Raw genomic sequence first — 25,018 nt, 5'->3', positions numbered from 1 at the left:
AAGAAATAAAGAAGGGAGAAGAAAGGAAGAAGCTCCCCTGTACAGAGACAGAGGGAAGGGGGCTCCAAAGCCAAGAGAGGAGACCCTTGATTTTCTTTTCTAGTGTTTTTGTTTGTTTGTTTTTGAGACGGAGTCTCGCTCTGTCGCCCAGGCTGGAGTGCAGTGGCGCGATCTTGGCTCACTGCAAGCTCCGCCTCTGGGGTTCGCCATTCTCCTGCCTCAGCCTCCCGAGTAGCTTGGACTACAGGGGCCCACCACCACACCCAGCTAATTTTTTGTATTTTTAGTAGAGATGGGGTTTTACCATGTTAGCCAGGATGGTCTTGATCTCCTGACCTCATGATCCGCCCGCCTCGGCCTCCCAAAGTGCTGGGATTACAGGCGTGAGCCACCGCGTCTGGCTCTTTTCTAGTTTTATATAATTTTATTTTGAAACAGACTTTCGCTCTGTCACCTAAGCTGGAGTGCAGTGACACGATCTTGGCTCACTGCAACCTCTGCCTCCCGAGTGGCTGGAACTACAGGTTCACGTTACCAGACCCGGTTAATTTTTGTACTTTTAGTAGAGACGGAGTCTCACCATGTTGCCCAGGCTGGTCTTGAACTCCTGAGCTTAGGCAATCCGCCCATCTCAGCCTCCCAAAGTGCTAGGCATCAGCCACGGTGCCTGGCCCTTTTCTGGTTGTTTTTTTTGTTTGTTTGTTTTGTTTTGTTTTGTTTTTTGAGACGGAGTCTCGCCCTGTCACCAGGCTGGAGCGCAGTGCCGCGATCTTGGCCCACTGCAACCTCTGCCTCCCGGGTTCAAGCAATTCTCCTGCCTCAGCCTCCGGCTAATTACGCCCGGCTAATTTTTGTATTTTTAGCAGAGACGGTTTCACCATGTTGGCCAGGATGGTCTCGATCTCTTGATCTCGTGATCCGCCCGTCTCGACCTTCCAAAGTGCTGGGATCACAGGCATGAGCCACCACACCTGACCTTTTTTTTTTTTTGAGATGGAGTTTCGCTTTCTTGCCCAGGCTGGAGTGCAGTGGCACCATCTTGGCTCACTGCAACCTCCGCCTCCTGGGTTCAATGAATTCTCTTCCCTCAGCCTCCTGAGTAGATGGGATTACAGGCGCCCACCACCACACTTTGCTAATACTTATATTTTTAGTAGAGATGGGGTTTCACCCCGTTGGCCAAGGTGGTCTCGAACTCCTGACCTCAAGTGATCCACCGGTCTTGGCCTCCCAAAGTTCTGGGATTACAGGTGTGAGCCACTGTGCCTGGCCCCTTTCTAGTTTTAAAGCTTCAAGTTGCAGGAGTTCATATTCTGTACTGTAATATCTTGCAGTTAACTTTTTCCCCGCATATCCGATAGTGTCATGTATCTCTTTTCCTTCTGTAGTTTCTTAAGAGCAGGTATTGTTGCTCCTCATATCTAAGGAATCTAACTCTAGCTGATGTGAGGTAGAGACTCAATATAATATTTGTTGAACTGGCCATAATGATGAGCCATAAGCTGTATAGTTTAGCCTAGCTGCCTAAGCAAATTTATATCCCACCCAGATAGGAAGGCAGAAAGTTCTAGAAGTGGCCAGGCATGATAGCTCACACTTTTTTTTTTTTTTTGAGTGGCAGTTTCACTCTTGTTGTCCGGGCTGGAGTCCAATGGCACGATCTCGGTTCACCCACCACAACCTCTGCCTCCCGGGTTCAAGCAATTCTCCTGCCTGAGTCTCCCAAGTAGCTGGGATTATAGGCATGCGCCACCACGCCTGGCTAATTGTTTTGTATTTTTAGTAGAGATGGGGTTTCTCCATGTTGGTCAGGCTGGTCACCAACTCCCGATCTCAGGTGATCCACCTGCCTCGGCCTCCCAAAGTGCAGGGATTACAGGCGTGAGCCACCCCGCCTGGCCAAATGGCTCACACTTGTAATCACAACACTTTGGGAGGCCAAGGCCAGATGATCACTTGAAGCCAGGAGTTCAAGACCAGCCTGGGCAACATAGTGAGATCCTGTCTCTATCTTTAAATAAATAAATATAAAAATAAAAAAGAAAATTCTAGAAGTCTTTTAGAGTAAGGTGAGTCACTAATTGGACAAAAATATATTGCATATCTGCTGTGTGCTCAGATTTGTTTACAAAGGTTTAGATAAGCAGTTTTGTAGATAAAATGTAAGTCTGATATTTGAAAACCATTTATTACACTCCTGTCCTGAGCACTGTGGTAGCCTTGGGGGAATTGCTGAATAAGAAAAGCAATCCTGGCCAGGCGCAGTGGCTCATACCTATAATCCTAGCACTTTGGGAGGCTGAGGTGGGCAGATCACGAGGTCAAGAGATCAAGACCATCCTGGCCAATATGGTGAAACCCCGTCTGTACTAAAAATACAAAAATTAGCTGGGTGTGGTGGTGCGCGCCTATATTTCCAGCTATTCAGGAGGCTGAGGCAGGAGAATCACTTGAACCCAGGAGAGGGAGGTGGTAGTGAGCTGAGATCATGCCACTCCACTCCAGTCTGGGGAACACAGCAAGACTCCATCTTTAAAAAAAAAAAAAAGAAAAGCAATCCTTGGAATCCTTGGGCAGGCATGGTGGCTCATCCCAGCACTTTGGGAGGCCGAGGCGGGCTTATCACCTGAGGTTGGGAGTTCAAGACAAACCTGACCAACATGGAGTAACCCCGTCTCTACTAAAAATATAAAAATTAGCCGGACATGGTGGTGCATGCCTGTAATCCCAGCTACTCTGGAGGCTGAGGCAGGAGAATCACTTGAACCCGGAAGGCGGAGGTTATAGTGAGCTGAGATTGTACCATTGTACTCCAGCCTGGGCAACAAGAACGAAACTCTGTCTAAAAAAAACAAAACAAAACACAATCCTTGCTTTCCCGGGATGTACAGACTGAGGAGGAAAAGCCAACAAAGTGAGATGATGGTTGTGACGGGGGTACTGCAGGTGCTGAGAGATCAAGAACACAAACTCAAACCTAGTGAAGGAATTCACAGAAGGCCTCCCCAAGGAAGTGATGTTTCAAGTAAATCACAAAATGGTTAGCAGGGACTAGCCAAAAAGGAAGGGAAAGAGAATTGCTTGAACCTGGGAGGCAGAGGTTGCAGTGAGCCAAGATCATGCCACAGAACTCCAGTCTGGGCAACGGAGCGAGATCGCGTCTCAAAAAAAAAGAAAATAGTTTAGCAGTGGCTTTGTGGAGAAGTGAGCTTTGAACTGGACTTTGAAGGGAGAAGATGAGGGAGAAAGGCATTAAAGGCATTTCAGGCTTAAGGAATAAAAGGCAAAGAAATATAAAGGTACATTATGCTATGCTCAGAGTACATTAGGTGGCTGGTATGGTATTAGGACTTAAGATTCTTGGGGTATGATAGTTGCATAGAAGACCAGATGAGTATTTTGGGGCCATTGAGGGAAATTCAGAGTGCCATGCTTAAGTATGTGTGTTATAGGCAAACAAGTGCTGTGGGAGAGGTGAGATGTGGATTAGATCTTCTGACTACACTTTTTTTTTTGAGACAGAGTTTCGCTCTTGTTGCCCAGGCTGGAGTGCAATGGCATGATCTCGGCTCACCGCAATCTCCACCTCCTGGGTTCAAGCGATTCTCCTGCCTCAGCCTCTCAAGTAGCTAGGATTACAGGCATGTACCACCACGCCAGGCTAATTTTTTGTATTTTTAGTAGAGACAGGGTTTCTCCAGGTTGGTCAGGCTGGTCTCGAACTCCCAACCTCAGGTGATCCACCCACCTAGGCCTCCAAAAGTGCTGGGATTACAGGTGTGAGCCACCACACATGGCCCTGACTACACGTTTTGTATTCAAACTTGCATCCATTGTGTGCCTACTCTGTTCAGGCACAGTCGTAGTCATCTTTACATATTCACATATTAAAATAAATACAGTGCTCTTACCTATACACTCTTAAGTGACTCTCCCTTTTCAACCGTGAAGTCTAATACCTGCAGAATATCTTGGGGTCCTCTGAGTTTTCATTAAGATTGGGACAATTCTTGGAGTAACTTTAGAGTCGAGGAGCACATGGTGCTGGACATTGGTTTCCTCACTAACTCTGCAAGGGAGATACTGGGCAAGATTATCTCTCCATTCAGTCTGAGGCAAAGAGGTATTAAGAAGTCCAGGCGTGGTGGCTCACACCTGGAATCCAGCGCTTTGGGAGGCGGAGACGGGTGGATCATTTGAGGTCAGGAGTTCGAGACCAGCCTGGCCAACACGGTGAAACCCCGTCTGTACTAAAAATACAAAAATTAGCTGAGTGGTAGTGGCGCACACCTGTAATCCAAGCTACTTGGGGAGGGTGAGGCAGGAGAATCGCTTGAGCTTGGGAGGCAGATGTTGCAGTGAGCCGAGATCATGCCACAGCACTCCAGTCTGGGCGACAGAGTGAGACCCTGTCTCAAAAAAAAAAAGAGCCTTAGAGGTCATACAAGTGAATTCAGCATTTATTAAGCAACTACATGATAAAAGTCATCTTCCCCTTCCCATGCAGCTCAGTTCAGTCTCTCTCCACACATACTAAGTATTTTAAAGGACGGAGAACTTGAGGCAAAATGGCTGTTTGCACGGAAAGTAGATGTGATTCCTACTTTCCAAGAGCTTCCTGTTTGGTGTGGAACTGGTAATGTGCTACAAACCAGCTCTCTAGAAAAACAAAATACTCTGATTTGTAGTGCTTGTCAATTTCGGGTCTGTTTACGCCCAGCATCTCTGATTTCAAGCTGTCAACTTAGTGTCACTAAACTCAAGGTTGGAAGAGATATGTATGCACAGTGGGTTCTCAGGAGCTGTTAGAGCTTGCTGCAGAACACCATGGGATGAGTCACACGTACTAAGAAAACCTATACTAGCAAGTGACTGTTGAGGCGTTTCTGGAAGGATCAGAGCCTGTGATAGCCCATCTCACAGTTCCCATCCTTTTTAGAGGCCCATGATCTCTAGGGTGCTCTAGGCATTATCTTGGCAGTCCTTTCATATGGTTGACTTCTTTTCTTTTTCTTTTTTTTTTTTTTTTTGAGATGGAATTTCACTCTTGTTGCCCAGGCTGGAGTGCAATGGCATGATCTCGGCTCACCGCAACCTCCACCTCCTGGCTTCAAGCGATTCTCCTTCCTCAGCCTCCTGATTAGAGGGGATTACAGATACGCGCCACCACGTACCCGGTTAATTTTGTATTTTAGTAGAGACGGGTTTCTCCATGTTGGTCAGGCTGGTCTCGAACTCCCAACCTCAGGCAATCTGCCTGCCTTGGCCTCCCAAAGTGCTGGGATTCCAGTTGTGAGCCACCATGCCCGGCCTGTTGACATCTTTTCAAACCAGATTAAGTTATTGGTGCTTCTTGTTCCCGACAGCCGTCCCAGCTATCTGACTTCATGTGAAAGATGGCTAATGCAGAAGTGAGTGTCCCAGTGGGGGATGTGGTTGTGGTACCCACTGAAGGAAATGAAGGGGAGAATCCTGAAGACACTAAAACCCAAGTGATTTTGCAGTTACAGCCTGTGCAACAAGGGTAAGTGGCTAGAGATTTGGGTATTCTGAAGTATTTTGGGAAGTTTCAAGGGTGGGGAAATTATAACTTTATGGTTGCTTAGCACAATGGAACATTTAACATCAATCAGAGCTGGCTCAGTTTTCATTGGTATAATATACTGTATTGCGTGCTGTATTTGTCATTTTAATACTTATTACCAACAGTTACTTGTTTCCTTGTATCTGCTTCTCTTCTCCACCTTGAGCTCCTTGAGGGTAAGTTGCATGGCTCCCTCATCTTATTTTATTATTATTTTTGTTGAGACAGAGTCTTACTCTGTTACCCAGGCTGGAATGCAGTGGTGCGATCATAGCTCACTGCAACCTCGAATTCCTGGGCTCAAAAGATCCTCCCACTTTAGCCTCCTGAATAGCTGGGAATATAGGCACATGCCACTGCACCTGGCTGATTTTTCTTTTGTTCTTTTTTCTTTTTTTATTTTCATAACATATTTTATTTATCCCAATATACCCAGCACATTATCATTTCATCACATACTCAATTTAAAAATTCCAGGCCTGGCCGGGCGCAGTGGCTCACGCCTGTAATCCCAGCACTTTGGGAGGCCGAGGCGCATGGATCATGAGGTCAGGAGATCAAGACCATCCTGGCTAACATGGTGAAACCCCGTCTCTACTAAAAATACAAAAAATTAGCTGGGCATGGTGGCAGGCGCCTGTAGTCCCAGCTACTTGGGAGGCTGAGGCAGGAGAACGGCGTGAACTTGGGAGGCAGAGCTTGCAGTGAGCCGAGATCGCACCACTGCACTCCAGCCTGGGCGACAGAGCAAGACTCTGTCTCAAAAAAAAAAAAAAAAAAAAAAAATCCCAGGCCTACATGGATGGAGCTGGAAGCCATCATCCTCACCAAACCAACACAGGAACAGAAAACCAAACACTGCGTGTTCTCACTCATAAATGGGAGTTAAACAATGAGAACACATGGACACAGGGAGGGGAACAACACACATTGGGGCCTGTTGAGGGGTGAGGGGGTGAGGAGAGGGAACCTAGAGGACGAGTCAGTAGGTGCAGCAAACCACCATGGCACACGTATACCCATGTAACAAATCTGCACGTTCTGCACATGTATCCTAGAACTTTAAATAAATAAATAAATAAAAATTCCAGTTCAAATCCCACTCTTACATAGTTATGATTCTTCAGCATAACCATGAAAGCATGATTTACTTCAGAGTTCAAATGTTGACTTTTTTATTTTTTGTAGAGATAGGGGTCTTGCTTTGTTGCTCAGTTTATCTGCACTATTTACAGAGGCTCCTTATGTGTTTACCAAAAGACGGTGTAGCTAGAGTCGGAGGATATCAGGCAAGGCAATGACCATGAATTCTCTGAACCCCCGTGGAGGGGAAATTATCAAGCTAAGTCTAGCACCTACTACAATACAATGTATTATGAAGGTGCTGGAAAAAGATAAGATTTAAAAAGGAGTTCTTTTTTTTTTTTTTTTTTTTTAGTTGAGATGGAGTCTCACTGTATCGCCCAGACTAGAGTGTAGTGATGGGATCTCAGCTCACTGCAAGCTCCGCCTCCCAGGTTTAAGTGATTCTCCTGCCTCAGACTCCCAAGCAGCTGGGACTACAGGCTCCTGGAACCGTGCCTGGCCAGTTTTTGTATTTTTAGAAGAGATGGGGTTTAGCTGAGATCATGCCACTGCACTCCAGCAGTAGGTGACAGAGCGAGACTCTGTCTCAAAAAAGAAAGAATACAATAATGTAGACTTACCTTTCAAGCTCTAGTAAACATAATGATGATTTGTAGGGAATGTCAGTATCTTATGATGCCTTAACGTTTTGAACATATTTTATGACTTTTGACTATGGCCATAGCAGATATAGAGAATTAAACTCAATCCATCACTATCCTGAGTTACTTTAGATAATTTTTCCCTGATAAAAATCTTGTTTACGGCCAGTCATAGTGGCTCACACCTGTAATCCCAGTACTTTACGAGGCTGAGGTGGGCGGATCACGAGGTCAGGAGTTCGAGACCAGCATGACCAACATGGTGAAACCCCGTCTCTACTAAAAAATACAAAAATTAGCTGGGCGTGGTGGCGCATGTCTGTAATCCCAGCTACTCAGGAGGCTGAGGCAGGATAATCACTTGAACCCGGGAGGCGGAAGTTGCAGTGAGCCAAGATTGTGCCATTGCACACCAGCTTAGGCGACAGAGAGAGACTCCGTCTCAAAACAAACAAACAAAAAAAAGAAATCTTGTTTACTTGTAAAAATATAGACTACCTCCTACTTGCCACCATTAAGTGCAATTTGCTGGTTGTTGAAATTATTTGGCTGGGTGCAGTGGCTCATGCCTGTAATCCTAGCACTTTAGGAGGCCAAGATGGGAGGATCACTTGAGCCCAGGAGTTCAAAACCAGCCAGGGCAACATGGCGAGACCCTGTCTCTACAAAAGATTTAAAAATTAGCTAGGCTTGGTGGCTCACACCTGTAGTTCCAGCTACTCAGGAGGCTGAGCTGGGATGATCACTTGAGCCTGGGAGATTGAGGCTGCAGTGAGCTGTGATCATGCCACTGCACTCTAACCTGGGCAACAGAGTAACACCGTGTGTCAAAAAAACAAAAAAAGAAAAACAAAAAGCTGGGTATGGTAGCTCACACCTGTAATCCCTACACTTTGGGAGGCCAAGGCGGGCAGATCAGGAGTTCGAGACCAGCCTGGCCAACATGGTGAAACCCTGTCTCTACTAAAAATACAAAAATTAGCCGGGTGTGGTGGCACGCGCCTGTAATCCCAGCTGCTTGGGAGGCTAAGGGAGGAGAATTGCTTGAATCTGGGAGATGGAGGTTGCAGTGAGCCGAGATTGCACTACTGCACTCCAGCCTGGGTGACAGAGTGAGATTCTGTCTCAAAAAAAAAAAAAGGGACATTATTCATACATGAGAATGTATTCTTTTAAGAGATTTTTCACATAGTGGTCAACTTAGGATGAGTTTACCAATCTTATTTGAAGCAGTGGTTTCTCATGTTTATCACAATCCTCATTCCCTGAATAGCCATTTATTGGGTGCTTTGCCATGTTCCAGTCAGTCAACTACATGCTGGGCATACAAAATTGAATAAATGAATAAGCCATAATCTGTGCACTTGGGGACCTCTTAGCCTGTGCTCAAGGGGAGACAGACAGATAAACAAGCATACATTGTGATAGGTGTTATGACAAAACCCAACGTACAGCTGGGTCACAAAGGAGGAAGTAAGTGATTATACTGAAGGGATTGGGAAGGAAAGAGAAACATCCTAGAGGCTACTTATTAAAAGACAGATAGATTGGTGCAGTGGATCATGCTGGTAATCCCAGCATTTTGGGAGGCAGAGGCAGGAGGTCACTTGAGTCCAGGAGTTCAAGGCCAGCCTGAGCCACATAGGAAGACCCTGTCTCTATAAAAAAATACAAAAATTAGCCAGATATGGTGGCATATGCCTGTAGTCCCAGCTACTCAAGAGGCTGAGGTGAAGGATTGTTTGAGCCAGGGAGGTTAAGGCTGTAGTGAGCTATGATCTCACCACTGCATTCTAGCCTGGGCAACAGAATGAGACCCTATCACAAAAAAAAAAAAAAAAAAAAAAAAAAAAGACAGTGGAGAATAATGTTCTGGGAAGTGGCAGAAGTAAGAGAAAGAAGGTATAAGAAGTATAAGAAGATGGCACTTTTGGGAACCACAAATAGTTTGGCAGTTGGCAGTACTGGGGCCTGGATTTTAAGGTGAGGTTTGGGAAGAGTTGAAACCAGGGGCCAGATCTTAAAGAACCTTAACTATCATACAAAGGATTTGGAGCTTTATTTTAACAATGAAGAGAGAGGGTGTTTGAGGGATTTTAAGGAGGGAATCACATGATTAATCTGGTGGGAATGTAGAAGATTAATTAGATACAAGGATACTAGTTTAGAAATGATGAGGCCTGAATTAAGGCAGTAGCAGTGGAGATAGAGACAGGGAGGGAGGATGGATAGTGTTAAAGTGATGCATCTAGCAGGATTTGGTGACTGACTATGTGGAGTTGAGAAGGAGGAAATAAAACAAATCTGGTATGATTCCTAGATTTCTGTCTACAGTGTGCTGAGTGGTGCTATTAACAAGGATGGAGAGTATAGGAAGAAGAATAGTTTGAGGGTGGGTGGGAAAAGAGAACTTGATGGTTATTTTAGACATAATGAATTCGACAAAGTCCTGTGGGACTTCCAAATGTATTTATTTGGCTGGGCATGGTGGCTCATGCCTGTAATCCTAGCACTTTGGGAGGCGGAGGTGGGCAGATCACCTGAGGTCGGGAGTTCGAGACCAGCCTGACCAACATGGAGAAACCCCATCTCTACTAAAAATACAAAATTAGCCGGGCGTGGTGGCTCATGTCTGTAATCCCAGCTACTCGGGAGGCTGAGGCAGGAGAATCGCTTGAACCTGGGAGGCAGAGGTTGCAGTGAGCCAAGATCGCGCCATTGCACTCCAGCCTGGGCAATAACAGCGAAACTCCGTCTCAAGAAACAAACACACACAAATGTATTTATTCATTTAGTAGTTGGCTGTGTTTGAATGTGAAATTCAGAAGGGAGGTCTGTGCTAGAGGTGTCACTGTGGAGGTAGTCATTGATACAAAGGAGAATATTCAGGCAGTGCTTTCAAGTAACAAGATGCAATAATTAGCACATCAGGTTTATTACAGAAATTAAATAAAGGATGTTGATTGTTGATATATCAAGTTACGTTATCTGAGCCCGTAAATGTAGAGATATCTTGGAGAGATCTGCATTATATAACCTTCTCTAAGTGGTGCCTCTAGTCACTCCTAGTTACTTTGGATGTAGTTTCTCTCTTACTTTTCTTCCACTAGGCTTTGCTCATGTCAATAGTTTGGTTATGGTACCTTAAAAGATGCTAAAATGCTAAAAACAAACAAACAAACACCCCCCCCACCACCCACCACCCCCGGCAAAATACACCGTTTCCAGCAAGGGACATCAGCTTTTTAGTCAGTGTGGTTCTTCCTATCTCAAACTATCTGCTGGTACTACTTTTTAGTCTCTTCAGGGTAATTCCATAATATGAATTAGTTGTGTACTTGTAGCAATACTATGCCATGGGCATTTAAAGTTTTTTTTTTTTTTTTTTTTTTTTTTGAGACAGAGTCTTGCTCCATCGCCCAGGCTGGAGTACAGTGGTGCGATTTCAGCTCACTGCAACCTCTGCCTCCTGGGTTCAAGTGATTCTCCTGCCTCAGCCTCCTGAGTAGCTGGGATTACAGGTGTGCCACCATGCCTGACTAATTTTTGTATTTTTAGTAGAGACGGGCTTTCACCATGTTGGTTAGGCTGGTGTCGAACTCCAGACCTCGTGATCCGCCCGCTTTGTCCTTCCAAAGTGCTGGGATTACAGGCGTGAGCCACCTCACACAGCCTAATTTTTTTGTATTTTTAGTAGAGGTGGGGTTTCACCATGTTGGCCAGGCTGGTCTCGAACTCCTGACCTCAGGTGATCTGTCCACCTCAACCTCCCAAAGTACTGGAATTACAGGTGTGAGCCACCATGCCCGGCCCATTTAAAGTTATGAAAGGAGCTGGGCGCGGTGGCTCATGCCTGTCATACCAGCACTTTGGGAGGTCGAGGCAGGCGGATCACGAGGTCAGGAGATCGAGACCATCCTAGCTAACACAGTGAAACCCCGTCTCTACTAAAAATACAAAAAAAATTTATTGGGGCGTGGTGGCGGGCTCCTGTAGTCCCAGCTACTCGGGAGGCTGAGGCAGGAGAATGGCATGAGCCCGGGAGGCGGAGCTTGCAGTGAGCCGAGATCACACCACTGCACTTCAGCCTGGGCGACAGAGCAAGACTCCGTCTCAAAAAAAATAAATGAATAAAAAGTTATGAAAGGAGTGGACATTTATTTTTATTCAGTTTTTCCTCAAGGTGAAGGTAACTGTTTGTAAATGTCCTAGAGAAATATTGTAGCTTTCTGTTCACCCTTTGCAACTAAAAAGCATGGATCTTCCACTACTGAGATTTAAAAAATAAAGTTATAAAGGGAAAAGTCTGGTGTAATACAGTAGCAAGTGGTGGTATAAATAAATAAGTAGCAAAAATTACTTTCCTTTGAGGTGAGGAGAGTTGTGGATTCATTTTCATGGTAGAAGCTGCTAAGCAATCCTGGGAGTTTTGGAGTTTAAATATAATGGGAAACTAGTCAGAGTTATAAAATATATTTATTTTATTTCTTTTGAGATAGTTTGAAACAAATTTCTTAACCCCATGCTGTGAATATTAATTTTTTCATGATTTATGTAGTTTGTTTATCGATGGACACTTTTACAACAGGATTTATGAAGCTGGGTCGGAGAGCAACACAGCAGTTGTAGCAGTAGAAACTCACACGATACACAAAATTGAAGAAGGGATTGGTAAGGTTTTTTGTTTTTTTTTTTTTTTTTTGGTCATTCTAATACCTTTGACTTTAGCTTCCTTGGTTGAGTTTTCTTGCCATCTGTGCCTTATGTTTTCCTCCCATCCCTGTGTGCCCTACCAGTACTACAGCCCTCGATTTTGATGGTGGTACATCTTGAGACACCACTGACTAAGATGCTAGGGTCGTCAGTTGGTTGGTTAATGTCAATTTGGAAGGGTAACTGAAAAGACTTTTTGTCGGTAAAAATCCCATATAGAAATTGGAGCTTCAAAGTTGATCTCTGTCATTAAATAAGTTGTTGATGATGACTGATGAGGTATTGTCTAGAAGGCAGTCAGTGGAAAGAAACTGAAATTTAACAAACCTTAGTTTAAATCCCAATTTCTCATCTCTAAGTGTGCCCTTGGGAAAGTCAGTTAGCCTTTCTGAGGCCCATATACTTACATTTAATACCTAGGAAACAATTAATTAATTAATCTAAAAAACACCTGGTCGAGTGCAGTGGCTCACGCCTGTAATCCCAACACTTTGGGAGGCTGAGGCAGGCGGATCACCTGAGGTCGGGAGTTCAAGACCAGCCTGGCCAACATGGCGAAACCCTGCCTCTACTAAAAGTATAAAAATTAGCTGGGTGTAGTGGTGCGCGCCTGTAATCCCAGTTGCTCAGGAGACTGAGGCAGGAGATCCTTTGAACCCGGGAGGCAGAGGTTGCGGTGAGCCAAGGTCGCACCACTGCACTCCAGCCTGGGCAACAAGAGCCAGACATCATCCTAAAAAAAACAAATAAATAAAACCACCTACACCAGGCGAGGTGACTCATGCCTGTAATCCCAGCACTTTGGGAGGCCAAGACAGGTGGATCACTTGAGGTCAGGGGTTCAAGACCAGCCTGGCCAAGATGGTGAAACCCCATCTCTACTAAAAATACAAAAATTAGCCGGGCGTGGTGGTGTGCGGTATATGGTTATAATCCCAGCTACTTGGAAGGCTGAGGCAGGAGAATTGCTTGAACCCAGGAGGCAGAGGTTGCAATGAGCTGAGATCATGCCACAGCACTCCAGCCTGGGTGACAGAGTGAGACTCCATCTCAAAAAAGAAAAAAACACCTAGGAAACAATCATTGCCTTACAGGTTTGTTGTAAGAACTAAACAAGATTATGTGTGTAAAATACATAGTATGGTGTCTAGCACACTGTGAGAGCTTGGGAAGAGATAGCTCTTAGGCCAAACTTCTTCCAGAGGATTCCTAAATGATACCAGCAAGAGTGAAGTGTTAGTCCGTTAGAGGAACCAGGAGACTAGAGATTTTGAATTTCAGCTTTGGGGAAGAGTTGTTTGATAAATAACTGATATTTTTTCTGTTTTCAGATACAGGCACTATAGAAGCAAATGAGGATATGGAAATTGCTTACCCCATAACTTGTGGGGAGAGCAAAGCTATCCTCCTTTGGAAGAAGTTTGTATGTCCGGGAATAAACGTGAAGTGTGTCAAGGTAATTGTCTTTTCCATGCTGAAGCCAATTTTGGGACTCCTTGTTCTCAAAGGGTGTGAGTTCCGTGCATCCTTTTTATCTTCCACTATATCAGTTTTTTTTATTTTTATTTATTTTTTTATTTTGTGGCTATTGTCCTAATGTGTCACAATAGAAAAAATAAGAACTTTGGGTTGGGTGTGGTGGCTCATGGCTGTAATCCTAGCACTTTGGGAGACCAAGGTGGGAAGATCACTTGAGCCCAGGAGTTCAAGACCAGCCTAGGCAACATGGTGAGACCTTGGCTTTTTTTTTTTTTCAGACAGTGATTTTCTGTTGCCAAGGCTGGAGTGCAGTGACATGATCTTGGCTCACTGCAGCCTCCACTTCCTGGGTTCAGGTGATTCTCCCACCTCAGCCTCCTCTGTAGCTGGGACCACAGGTGTGCACCGCTGTGCCTGGCTAATTTTTTGTAGGGATGGGGGGTTTTGCTATGTTGCCTAGGCTGGAAAACCTCGCATCTTCAAAAAAAATACTGGCTGGGTGAGGTGGCTCATGCCTGTAATCCCAGCACTTTGGGAGGCTGAGGTGAGTGGATCACCTGGGGTCAGGAGGTAGAGACCAGCCTGGACAAAATAGTGAAACCCCATCTCTGCTAAAAATACAAAAATTAGCTGGATGTGGTGTCGGGCGCCTATAATCCCAGCTACTCCGGAGGCTAAGGCAGGAGAATCACTTGAACCTGGGGGCAGAGGTTGCAGTGAGTTAAGAATGTGCTGTTGTACTCCAGTCTAGGTGACAGAGTGAGACTCTGTCTCAAAAAAAAAAAAAATTATTAGATTGAGTAGCCAAAAAAATATATTATTGATAAAGATAGAATTGCTTATTCTGTCTTCATTAGGGCTGGATAGATTATTTCAGTTTATTTGAACAGCCTTTGTTTGCCACACTAGACCTGACTCCAGGCATAAATGGATTTTAGATATTTATTAATATATTTATCTCTGATCTCTGCATGTATTCTGTGGCTTTGTACCAGGAATTGAGACTGCGCTCAGAGAAGGATCGTCTTCTCTAACAGAATAGTACAGGAGGTTGGATAATACAAGGCTTAGGATGTCATCTGGTTATTTTTTATACAAATGATGTAGAGTTATCATTTCATTATTTCCCCTCTTGGACTGCCTAAGTTGACATTAGACTCTTTGGACTTTCCTTTTTACTTTTAGTTCAATGATCAATTGATCAGCCCCAAGCACTTTGTTCATCTGGCTGGCAAGTCCACTCTGAAGGATTGGAAGAGAGCTATTCGTCTAGGTGGGATCATGCTCAGGTAAGCTCTAATGTCAAGCACATACCTTTCAGCAAACTTTGGGGCACGTAATCATGCTAGAATCTGGGCTTTTCTCTTTAGGTTGACATTTTTATTCTTTCTGAAGAACTGGCTTGAGCAATCCATGCATTATTTGACTTTAATCAACTTAAAAATCCTGGGAGACAAGATTGATTTTTTTTTTTTTTTTTTCTGAGATGGAGTCTCACTCTGTTGCCCAGGCTGGAGTGCAGTGGCATGATCTTGGCTCACTGCAACCTCCGCCTCCCGGGTTCAAGCAGTTCTCTGCCTCAGCCTCCCGAGTAGCTGGGATTACAGGTGCCTGCCACCACGCCCGGCTAATTTTTTGTATTTTCAATAGAGATGGGGTTTCACCATGTTGGTCAGGCTGATCTTGAACTCCTGACCTCATGATCCACCCGTCTTGGCCTCCCAAAGTGCTGGGTTTACAGGCATGAGCCACCACGCCCAGCCTCTTGTTTGTTTTTGAGACAGAGTCTTGCCCTGTCACCCAGGCTGGAGTGCGATGGCGTGACCTTGGCTCACTGCAACCTCTGCCTCCCGGGTTCAAGCAATTGTAGTTTTTAGTAGAGATGGGGTTTCACCATCTTGGCCAGGCTGGTCTTGAACTCCTGACCTCGTGATCCACCCACCTCAGCCTCCCAAAGTGCTAGGATTACAGGCGTGAGCCACTGTGCCCGGCCATTTAATTCTTTTTAACGGGGAAAATAAAAAAAGAATAACATTTTTAAAAAGAAATAAAAAATAAAAAAAAAAAATAATTATTTTTAAGGAATCTCTTTCAAGAAAAATCCACAATGCTTGTAGAGATTCAAGCATAAAGATGTTTATTACAACATTATTTATTAATGTAAAAATTATAGTCTGCTTTAATATATAGTCAAAAGACTTCTAAAGTCAATTATGGCTTGTCTAAATTTATATGAGTATATACTATGGAATATTTTGCAGTCATTAAAATATTTCTGAAGAGATTTTACATGGAAAAATGCTTATGACAATTTGAAGGAAGAAAAATATAAAATTCATTAAACTGATTTTGGCTGTGTTAAGACATACATACGTAAGTAAAATTTAGTAGAAGAAAATATGCTAAAATGTTGACATTGTCTGTGTGTTGTAGGATTTTTTGGGTTTTTTTTTGAGACGGAGTCTTGCTCTATTGCCAGGCTGGAGTGCAGTGGCACAGTCTCGGCTCACTGCAACCTCTGCCTCCCGGGTTCAAGTGATTCTCCTGCCTCAGCCTCCTGAGTAGCTGGGACTACAGGCACGTGCCACCATACCCAGCTAATTTTTGTATTTTTTTTTCGTAGAGACGGGTTTTCATCATGTTAGCCAGGCTGGTCTCAATCTCCTGACCTCCTGATCCACCCGCCTTGGCCTCCCAAAGTGCTGAGATTACAGGCATGAGCCACCATGCCTGGCCTAAGATTTTTTAAAAAGAGCAATTGAAAAAAAGAAAAAAAGCCCATGTTCTGTCACTAAGGCTGGAGTGCATTGGCATGATCAGCCTCAGTCTCCTCAGCTCCAGCAGTCCTCCAAAGTAGCTTGGACTACAGGTGTGAGCCAGTGTGGCCAGCTGAAAATGCTAAATATTTTCTTAACATAGGTTTTTTTTTTTTTGAGTTGGGATATTGCTGTGTTGCCCAGGCTGCAGTGGCACGATCTCAGCTCACTGCAACTTCCGCCTCCCAGGTTCAAGTGATTCTCCTGCCTCAGCTTCCTGTATAGCTGGGATTACAGGAGCGCGCCACCTCACCTGGCTAATTTTTGTATTTTTAGTAGAGATGGGGTTTCACCATATTGGTCAGGCTGGTCTCGAACTCCTGACCTCTTGATCCGCCCACCTCAGCCTCCCAAAGTGCGGGGATTACAGGCGTGAGCCACCGTGGCCAGCCTTTTTTTTTTGAGACAGAGTTTTGCTCTGTTGCCCAGGCTGGAGTGCAGTGGCATGATCTCGGCTCACTGCAATCTCCACCTCCTGGGTTCAAGTGATTCTCATGCCTCAGCCTCCCGAGTAGCTGGGATTACAGGTGCGCACCACCACACCCAGTTAATTTTTTTGTATTTTTAGTAGAGACGGGGTTTCACCATGTTGGCTAGGCTGGTATTGAACTCCTGACCTCAAATGCTCTGCCCACCTCACCTCCCAAAGTGCTGGGATTACAAGCTTGAGCCACCACACCCCACTTTTGTTGCCAAGGCTAGAGTGTAATGGCGTGATCTCAGCTCACTGCAAACTGTACCTCCTGGGTTCAAGCAATTCGCCTGCCTCAGCCTCCCAAATAGCTGGGATTATACGCATGCGTCACCATGCCCGGCTTATTTTGTATTTTTAGTAAAGATGGGGTTTCTCCATTTTGGTCAGGCTGGTCTCAAACTCCCAAGCTCAGGTCATCTACCCGACTTGGCCTCCCAAAGTGCTGGGATTACAGGTGTGAGCCACCACGCCCGGCCCACGTCATTTTTTTAGTCAGAGACCCAGAAACATTATTTGTGTTCTTTTTGTTTTTATTTAAAACATTTTAAAATTATTTTACTCCTGTACTTCCAACAAAACATTATTTTTAAAAATTTTTTTCAGATGATTTGTATGCAGAAATTAGTAATCCAATGAAATTGGGAAGGAATATCTTTATTTTTATTGTTTGTTTATTTTATTTATTTATTTATTTATTTTTTGAGACAGGGTCTAACTCTGTCACCCAGGCTGGAGTGCAGTGGCGTGATCTCGGCTTACTGCAACCTCAGCTTCCTGGCTCAAGTGATTATTCAGCCTCATCCTCCCAATTAGCTGGGACTACAGGCATGAGCCACCATGCCTGGCTGATTTTTGTATTTTTTATAGAAATGTGGTTTCACCACGTTGCCCACGCTGGTCTCAAACTCCTGAGTTCAAGTGATTCTCTTGCCTTGGCCTCCCAAAGTGCTGGGATTACAGGCGTGAGTCACTGCACCTGGCTGAGGAATACCTTTAACTTTGAGTTTTGTTGTTCTTGGCGGGTTTTATTTACCCAGAAAGACAAGCATATGCCAGTTTTCCCCAAATGTAAAAAAGAGTCAGAATACTAAAAAATCTTTAGTGAAAGCCAAATGACATTATAACATAGAATTTACTATAATTAAAATACCCCATGGTTTTGCTCATGGCCTATAATAACATTTTGTGGATCCATTTATAAGGACATTTTCCAGAGTGGGTTTAGTATAGTGAACTTTTTTCTGTATTCCTAGGAGAGTTTTTTAAAAGACTGAAACTTTATGTCTGTGAAAGTGGCACCAGATCTTGCTGGAATACTCATAATGAATAAACTACGGAGGGAGGGGGAATACTGGTAAATGTGGGCAGGACCAGTGAAAATTTAAAGCCCCAATTAGAATTTTTGCAACCTAATGACTTCTAACACTGTTAGGTTTTACTAATCTACACAGTAGACCCAGTTGTCCCTATTTTTCCCTGAGGCCTAGTTCCCACTAGATGAAGTATAGGCTGAACTGGTACTTCTTGTCTCCCTTTGCACAGGAAAATGATGGACTCCGGACAGATTGATTTTTACCAACATGACAAAGTTTGCTCCAATACCTGCAGAAGCACCAAATTTGATCTTCTGATCAGCAGTGCAAGAGCTCCAGTGCCAGGACAGCAGACAAGTGTGGTGCAGACACCCACTTCGGCTGATGGTAGGGGGTAGGAAACCACCTGAAAACCCACTGTGTTTTTCAGCAGAACTTTCCCTCTTATTTCTTCCTTGTGTGTGTGTGTATATATATATACATATATATATATATTTTTTTTTTTTTTTTTTTTGAGACAGAGTTTTGCTCTTGTTGCCCAGTTTGGAGTGCAGTGGCATGATCTCAGCTCACCACAACCTCTGCCTCCTGGGTTCAAGCGATTCTCCTGCCTCAGCCTTCCGAGTAGCTGGGATTACAGACATGGGCCACCACGCCTGGCTAATTTTGTATTTTTAGTACAAACAGGGTTTCTCCATGTTGATCATGCTCATCTTGAAGTCCCAACCTCAGGTTATCCACCCACCTCGGCCTCCCAAAGTGCTGGGATTACAGGCGTGAGCCACCACGCCTGTCCCCTTGCATATTCTTAATTTCAATTCTCATGAACATTGATGTGCCTTGTTGTAAAGTATGGTAATCTTGGATGGGATTCCGTGCTTTGGAAACATGCTTTGTTTTCTTCCAAATGATTCCTATTGGCCAGACCTCCTCCTCTGTTTTTTCCTTACAATGCATTGTAAGCATTAGAAAGGTAGTTCAGTAGTTATAATACTTACATAACAGTTTCACTTTGGTGCCACTTGGCATGTTAAGGTTGAATTAGACTGTTTTGAAAAATGCTCTGCAGGCTGGGCGTGGTGGCTCACGCCTGTAATCCCAGCACTTTGGGAGGCTGAGGGAGGCAGATCATGAAGTCAAGAGATCGGCCAGGCACAGTGGCTCACGCCTGTAATCTCAGCACTTTGGGAGGCTGAGGTGGGCGGATCACGAGGTCAGGGGATCGAGACCATCCTGGCTAACACAGTGAAACCCCATCTCTACTAAAAATACAAAAAAATTAGCCAGGCGTGGTGGCGTGCACCTGTAGTTGCAGCTGCTGGGAAGGCTGAGACAGGAGAATGGCGTGAATCCGGGAGGCGGAGCTTGCAGTGAGCCGAGATGGCGCCACTGCACTGCAGCCTGGGCGACAGAGCAAGACTCCGCCTCAAAAAAAAAAAATGAGGTCAAGAGATCGAGACCATCCTGGCCAACATGGTGAAACCCCGTCTCTACTAAAAATACAAAAATTAGCTGGACATGGTGGCGTGCGCCTATAGTCCCAGCTACTCAGGAGGCTGAGGCAGGAGAATTGCTTGAACCTGGGAGGCATGGAAGGCAGAGGCTGCAGTGAGCCAAGATCATTCCTTGCACTCTTGCCTGGCAATAGAGCAAGACTCCATCTTAAAAAAAAAAAGCCCGGGCGTGGTGGCTCACACCTGTAATCCCAGCACTTTGGGAGGCCGAGGCAGGCAGATCGCAAGGTCAGGAGATCGAGACTAACACGGTGGAACCCTGTCTCTACTGAAAATACAAAAAATTAGCCGGGTGTGGTGGCGGGCGCCTATAGTCCCAGCTACTCGGGAGGCTGAGGCAGGAGAATGGCGTGAACCCAGGAGGGGGAGCTTGCAGTGAGGCAAGATGGCGCCGCTGCACTCCAGCCTGGGTGACAGAGTGAGACTCCATCTCAAAAAAAAAAAAGAAAAATGCTTTGCAGCTGGGCTTCATGGCTCACGCCTGTAATCCCAGCACTTTGGGAGGCTGAGGTGGGAGGATCACCTGTGGTCAGGAGTTTGAGACTAGGCTGGCCAACATGGTGAAACCCTGTCTCTACTAAAAATACAAAAATCAGCTGGTGGCGCGTGCCTGTAATCCCATCTACTTGGGAGGCTGAGGCAGGAGAATCACTTGAACCCAGGAGGTGGAGTTTGCAGTGAGCCGAGGTCGTCCCACTGTATTCCAGCCTGGGTAACAGAGCGAGACCCTGTCTCAAAAAAAAGGAAAAAAGAAAAATGCTTGCTTTACTAGTGGTCAACACAAGAGGTAGATTAGAATGATGAGTGGTTTTCACCCATTAAACTGAGGTGTATCAAAGACAATGTGATTGGCTGGACAGGACTCTGGATACCCCACTGTAATGATTGGAGTTGTCTGCTTAGAGGGGCTCCAGATTACCAAGTTGAGGCTTCCCACAGATGAAACAGATGAGCACACTTAACTTCAGTATTGTTGAGTTTGGTACTAGGGCTCCTTACCATCCAGGAAAGATGTAACTGTAAGATTATTATTAAGGATTCAGTTAGTCCAGCTGGAGACTTACTATAGTTAGATAAAATGTATCTCAACTACTGTTGTAAGACTTACAAATATGCCTGAGAAAAGTCACAAGAATGCTAAAGGATCTAAAAGGTTAGGGACAGACACTGTGCTTGTAAATTGACCTCTTTTTTTTTTTTTTTAAGACAGAGTCTTGCTTTGTCACCCGGGCTGGAGTGCAATGGTGCAATCTTGGCTCACTGCAACCTCCACCTCCCGGGTTCAAGCAATTCTCCTGCCTCAGCCTCCCGTGTAGCGAGATTACAGGTGCCCGCCACCAAGCCTGGCTAATTTTTTGTATTTTTAGTAGAGACGGGGTTTCACCATGTTGGCTAGGCCGATCTCAAACTCCTGACCTGAGGTGATCCACCCGCCTCAGCCTCCCAAAGTGCTGGGGTTACAAATGTGAGCCACCATGCTTGGCCTTTTTTTTTTTCTTTTTTGCCTTGTCTTAACAGTGCTGAAAAAATGACCTCTTAATGGCTGGGCATGGTGGGTCACACCTCTAATCCCAGCACTTTAGGAAGCTGAGGCAGGAGGATTTCTTGAGACCAGGAGTTTGAGACCAGCCTTGGCATCTTGTCGAAAACCCATCTCTACAAAAAATAAAAAAATTAACTGAGCATGGCGGTGTGGGCCTGTGGCCCCAGCTACTAAGGAGACTGAGGTGGGAAGATCACTTATCAGTGAGCTGTGATTGTGCCCCTGCACTCCAACCTAGGTGACAGGAGCAAGAGACCCTGTCTCAAAAAAAAAAGATCTTGGCCGGGCGCGGTGGCTCACGCCTATAATCCCAGCACTTTGGGAGGCTGAGGCAGGTGGATCATGAGGTCAGGAGTTTGAGACCAGCCTGACCAACGTGGTGAAACCCCATCTCTACTAAAAATATAAAAATTAGCTGGGCATGGCTGGGCGCAGTGGCTCACACCTGTAACCCCAGCACTTTGGGAGGCCGAGGCTGGCAGATCACAAGGTCAGGAGATGGAGGCCATCCTGGCTAGCATAGTGAAACCTTGTCTCTACTAAAAATACAAAAAATTAGCTGGTCGTGGTGGTGGGCACCTGCAGTCCCAGCTACTCCGGAGGCTGAGGCAGAAGAATGGCGTGAACTCGGGAGGTGAAGCTTGCAGTGAGCCGAGATCGCGCCACTGCACTCCAGCCTGGGCGACAGAGCAAGACTCCATCTCAGAAAAAAAAAAAAAAAAAATCAGCCGGGCATGGTGGTGCGTGCCTGTAATCTCAGCTACTCAGAAGGCTGAGGCAGGAGAATCACTTGAACCTGGAGCCGAGATCATGCCACTGCACCTCAGCCTGGGCAACAAAGAGAGACTTCGTCTCAGAAAAAAAAAAGATCTTTTGGTCAGTTCTAATATTCTGTGTGTATCCAGTGGGTGAGTAGAGGCCAGATTCCTTGAAACCTAAATCCCTTTCAGGAAAGTATAAAATATCTGGCAGTTTGAATATTTGGACACTTGACTCTTTCACTTGAAAAGTGAAAAATACTGTGAAATACTATTTACAGTTGGCCCTTGAACAATATGGGTTTGATTGGTGGGGGTCCACTTTTATGCAGCTATTTTTTTTTTCAACCAAACATGGATTGAAAATACAGTATTTGCAGGATGCAAAACCCGGGTCTATGAAGTGTTGAGTTTTACTTTTCGTATATGTGGGTTCCACGGGGCTGACTTTAGGACTTGAGCATGTACAGATTTGGTTATATATGCAGGTGGTCCAGGAATCGGTCCCTCATGTATACTGAGGGACAACTGTACTTCCTTTTTATTTGGCTAAAAGTCCTTCACTTGATTATCTTTTGCCTGATGATTGATATCCTCCAGTGTGTAGAGCCCGTACTTTCCTATATTGCTGTTTGGATCAGTTTGGTTTTTCTCGATTCTCTTTGTTTAAAAGCTGTCTTTTTTTTTTTTTGAGATGGTCTCGCTCTGTCACCCAGGCTGGATGGAGTCCAGTGGCGCAATCTCGGCTCACTGCAAGCTCCGCCTCCCGGGTTCACGCCATTCTCCTGACTCAGCCTCCTGAGTAGCTGGGACTACAGGCGCCCGCCACCACACCCGGCTAATTTTTTGTATTTTTAGTAGAGACGGGGTTTCACCGCATTAACCAGGATGGTCTCAATCTCCTGATCTTGTGATCCGCCCGCCTCGGCCTCCCAAAGTGCTGGGATTACAGGCATAAGCCACTGTGCCTGGCCAAAAGCTTTCTTTTTTTTTGAGACAGGTTCTTAGTCTGTCGCCCAGGCTGGAGTACAGTGGCACAATCATGGTTTACTGCAGCCTTAAGCCCCCTGGGCTCAGGTGATCCTCCCACCTCAGCCTCCTGAGTAGCTGTAACAACAGATGTGCACCGCCACACCCAGCTAGTTTTTATAGAAACTGGGTTTCGCTATGTTGCCCAGGCTGGCCTCAGACTCCTGGGCTCAAGCGATCTGCCCACCTTAGCCTCCCAAAGTGCTAGGGTTACAAGCATGAGCTACCACGCCCAGTCAAAATCTTACTATACAAGTAATAGCAAAGGGTATTTTTTCCCCTCTGCGAATCTGCTATACATGAATATCTTATCTGATTTTTATGGTCTCCATTTCTTTTACTTTCTCTTTATAGGCTAATAAATAAGTTAGATGCTTAGTATCAAACTTGCTTGTAGTAGAGCTCTTGGCAAAGCACTATACCTTTCTTTTAAATTATTTCAAGCTTTCTTCACCCTCAGTAAGTCTGGGGCAGGCAGGCTAGTAGTAACGCCTATCTTCAATCTCCTTCAAAAACATATCTACCTAGGAAACACATTGCTCTTTTGTGATTTTGTAAGTTATCTTTCACTTTCTATTCAAAGTAAGAAAGCATTTTCCTTTGCAAGGCAGGTTTTCTTTAGAAAATCCAATATTCATCCTAGCTTACCTAAGAGGCTAGTTTTTAAAATAGGGACCTGCAGCCAAGAGGCTAGAATGTTAAAATAACAAGGTCTTTGTAGCTGTTGAGTATGAGATATAGGATAGCTATAACTTTTTCATTAAATTCACTGTTCTCACCTCTACTGGACTGTTTTTAGGTAGCATCACGCAGATTGCCATCTCAGAAGAGAGCATGGAAGAGGCAGGGCTGGAATGGAACTCAGCTCTCACCGCTGCTGTCACCATGGCCACGGAGGAGGGTGTAAAGAAAGACTCAGAGGAAATTTCAGGTATTCTTCTATAGGGCTCACATGTCTTGCAGGGTCTTGTGACCCTTATCACCATTATCATCATGGATACAGAAGACCTCTTAATTACTTTTGCTGGATTTTCTCATGCATGTAAATACTAACTATAGCTACAAACATCCTACTTTAATCCATGCAATAGCCCTGCATAGTCACATTTTACACACAAAGAAATCAGAATTGGCCAGGCGCAGTGGCTGACGTCTGTAATTCCAGCACTTTGGGAGGCCAAGGCGGGTGGATAACAAGGTCAAGAGATTGAGACCATCCTGGCTAACACAGTGAAACCCCGTCTCTACTAAAAATACAAAAAAAAATTAGCTGAGCGTGGTAGCGGGCGCCTATAGTCCCAGCTACTCGGGAGCTTGCAGTGAGCCGAGATCGCGCCACTGCACTCCAGCCTGGGCAACTGAGACTCCGTCTCAAAAAAAAAACCCAAAAAACAAAAAACAAAAAAACCCAAAAAATCAGAATTTAGAAAGGTTCAGCAACTTGCCTAAGACCAGTCACAAACAAGTGTCAGAGCTGAATTTAGCTGTGTGACTACGTAGTCTATGCTTTTCATCTGATCAGACTGCCTCCAACTTTGGCACATTTCTTAGATAAACTAAGTTTTGAGATATTAGAAGGAAAAAATAGGTGGCAAGTGTTGTAGAGCATGGTGATTAATGATGATTCACTTAGAGGGGACCAAGAGAGGCTTCACATCACCCTCCATTTATTTATTCATTTAATAAGTATTTATTATTGCCTATTTTTAGTTGGCACTGTTGTTAGATGCTGGATGCGTAGATGAAAAGACAGGCCAGGTGCGGTGGCTCACGCCTGTAATCCTAGCACTTCGGGAGGCCAAGGCGGGTGGATCACCTGAGGTCTGGAGTTCGAGGCCAGCCTGACCAACATGGAGAAACCCCGTCTCTACTAAAAATACAAAATTAGTCCGGTGTGGTGGTGCATGCCTGTAATCCCAGCTACTCGGAGGCTGAGACAGGAGAAGCACTTGAACCTGGGAGGTGGAGGTTGCAGTGAGCTGATATCGCGCCATTGCACTCCAGCCTGGGCAACAAGAACGAAACTCCGTCTCAGAAAAAAAGAAACAAAGAAAAGACATAGCCACC

The 25,018-nt window shown here is 45.0% G+C and overlaps 1 protein-coding gene and 1 non-coding gene across 9 annotated transcripts in view; both read left to right on the top strand.

Annotated features, from left to right (window-relative positions):
- GMEB1 (glucocorticoid modulatory element binding protein 1) overlaps positions 1 to 25,018 on the top strand; it is a 49,587-nt gene that overhangs the window by 9,397 nt on the left and 15,172 nt on the right. For 3 of the 8 annotated variants that reach the window (XM_024235438.3, XM_063713880.1, XM_063713877.1), the window contains 6 exons: positions 5,367 to 5,524; positions 11,900 to 11,982; positions 13,356 to 13,480; positions 14,689 to 14,792; positions 18,337 to 18,494; positions 23,751 to 23,882. In XM_024235438.3, coding sequence (XP_024091206.1) covers positions 5,397 to 5,524; positions 11,900 to 11,982; positions 13,356 to 13,480; positions 14,689 to 14,792; positions 18,337 to 18,494; positions 23,751 to 23,882 — 730 coding nt within the window. In that variant the 5' untranslated portion in view covers positions 5,367 to 5,396. Of the gene's footprint in view, positions 1 to 5,056; positions 5,178 to 5,366; positions 5,525 to 11,869; positions 11,983 to 13,355; positions 13,481 to 14,688; positions 14,793 to 18,336; positions 18,495 to 23,750; positions 23,883 to 25,018 lie in introns of those variants that run through there. The other 5 variants (XM_024235432.3, XM_054538764.2, XM_054538748.2 and 2 more) reach the window with 3 other exon arrangements.
- Positions 11,462 to 11,590, top strand: LOC112131395 (small Cajal body-specific RNA 24). Its single transcript, XR_002913477.1, has one exon. It is a non-coding gene; the product is annotated as a small Cajal body-specific RNA 24 (non-coding RNA).

This window comes from Pongo abelii, chromosome 1 (assembly GCF_028885655.2).
Source record: "Pongo abelii isolate AG06213 chromosome 1, NHGRI_mPonAbe1-v2.0_pri, whole genome shotgun sequence".
Taxonomy (NCBI): Eukaryota; Metazoa; Chordata; class Mammalia; order Primates; family Hominidae; genus Pongo; species Pongo abelii.
This window is presented reverse-complemented; position numbering and strand designations above follow the sequence as displayed.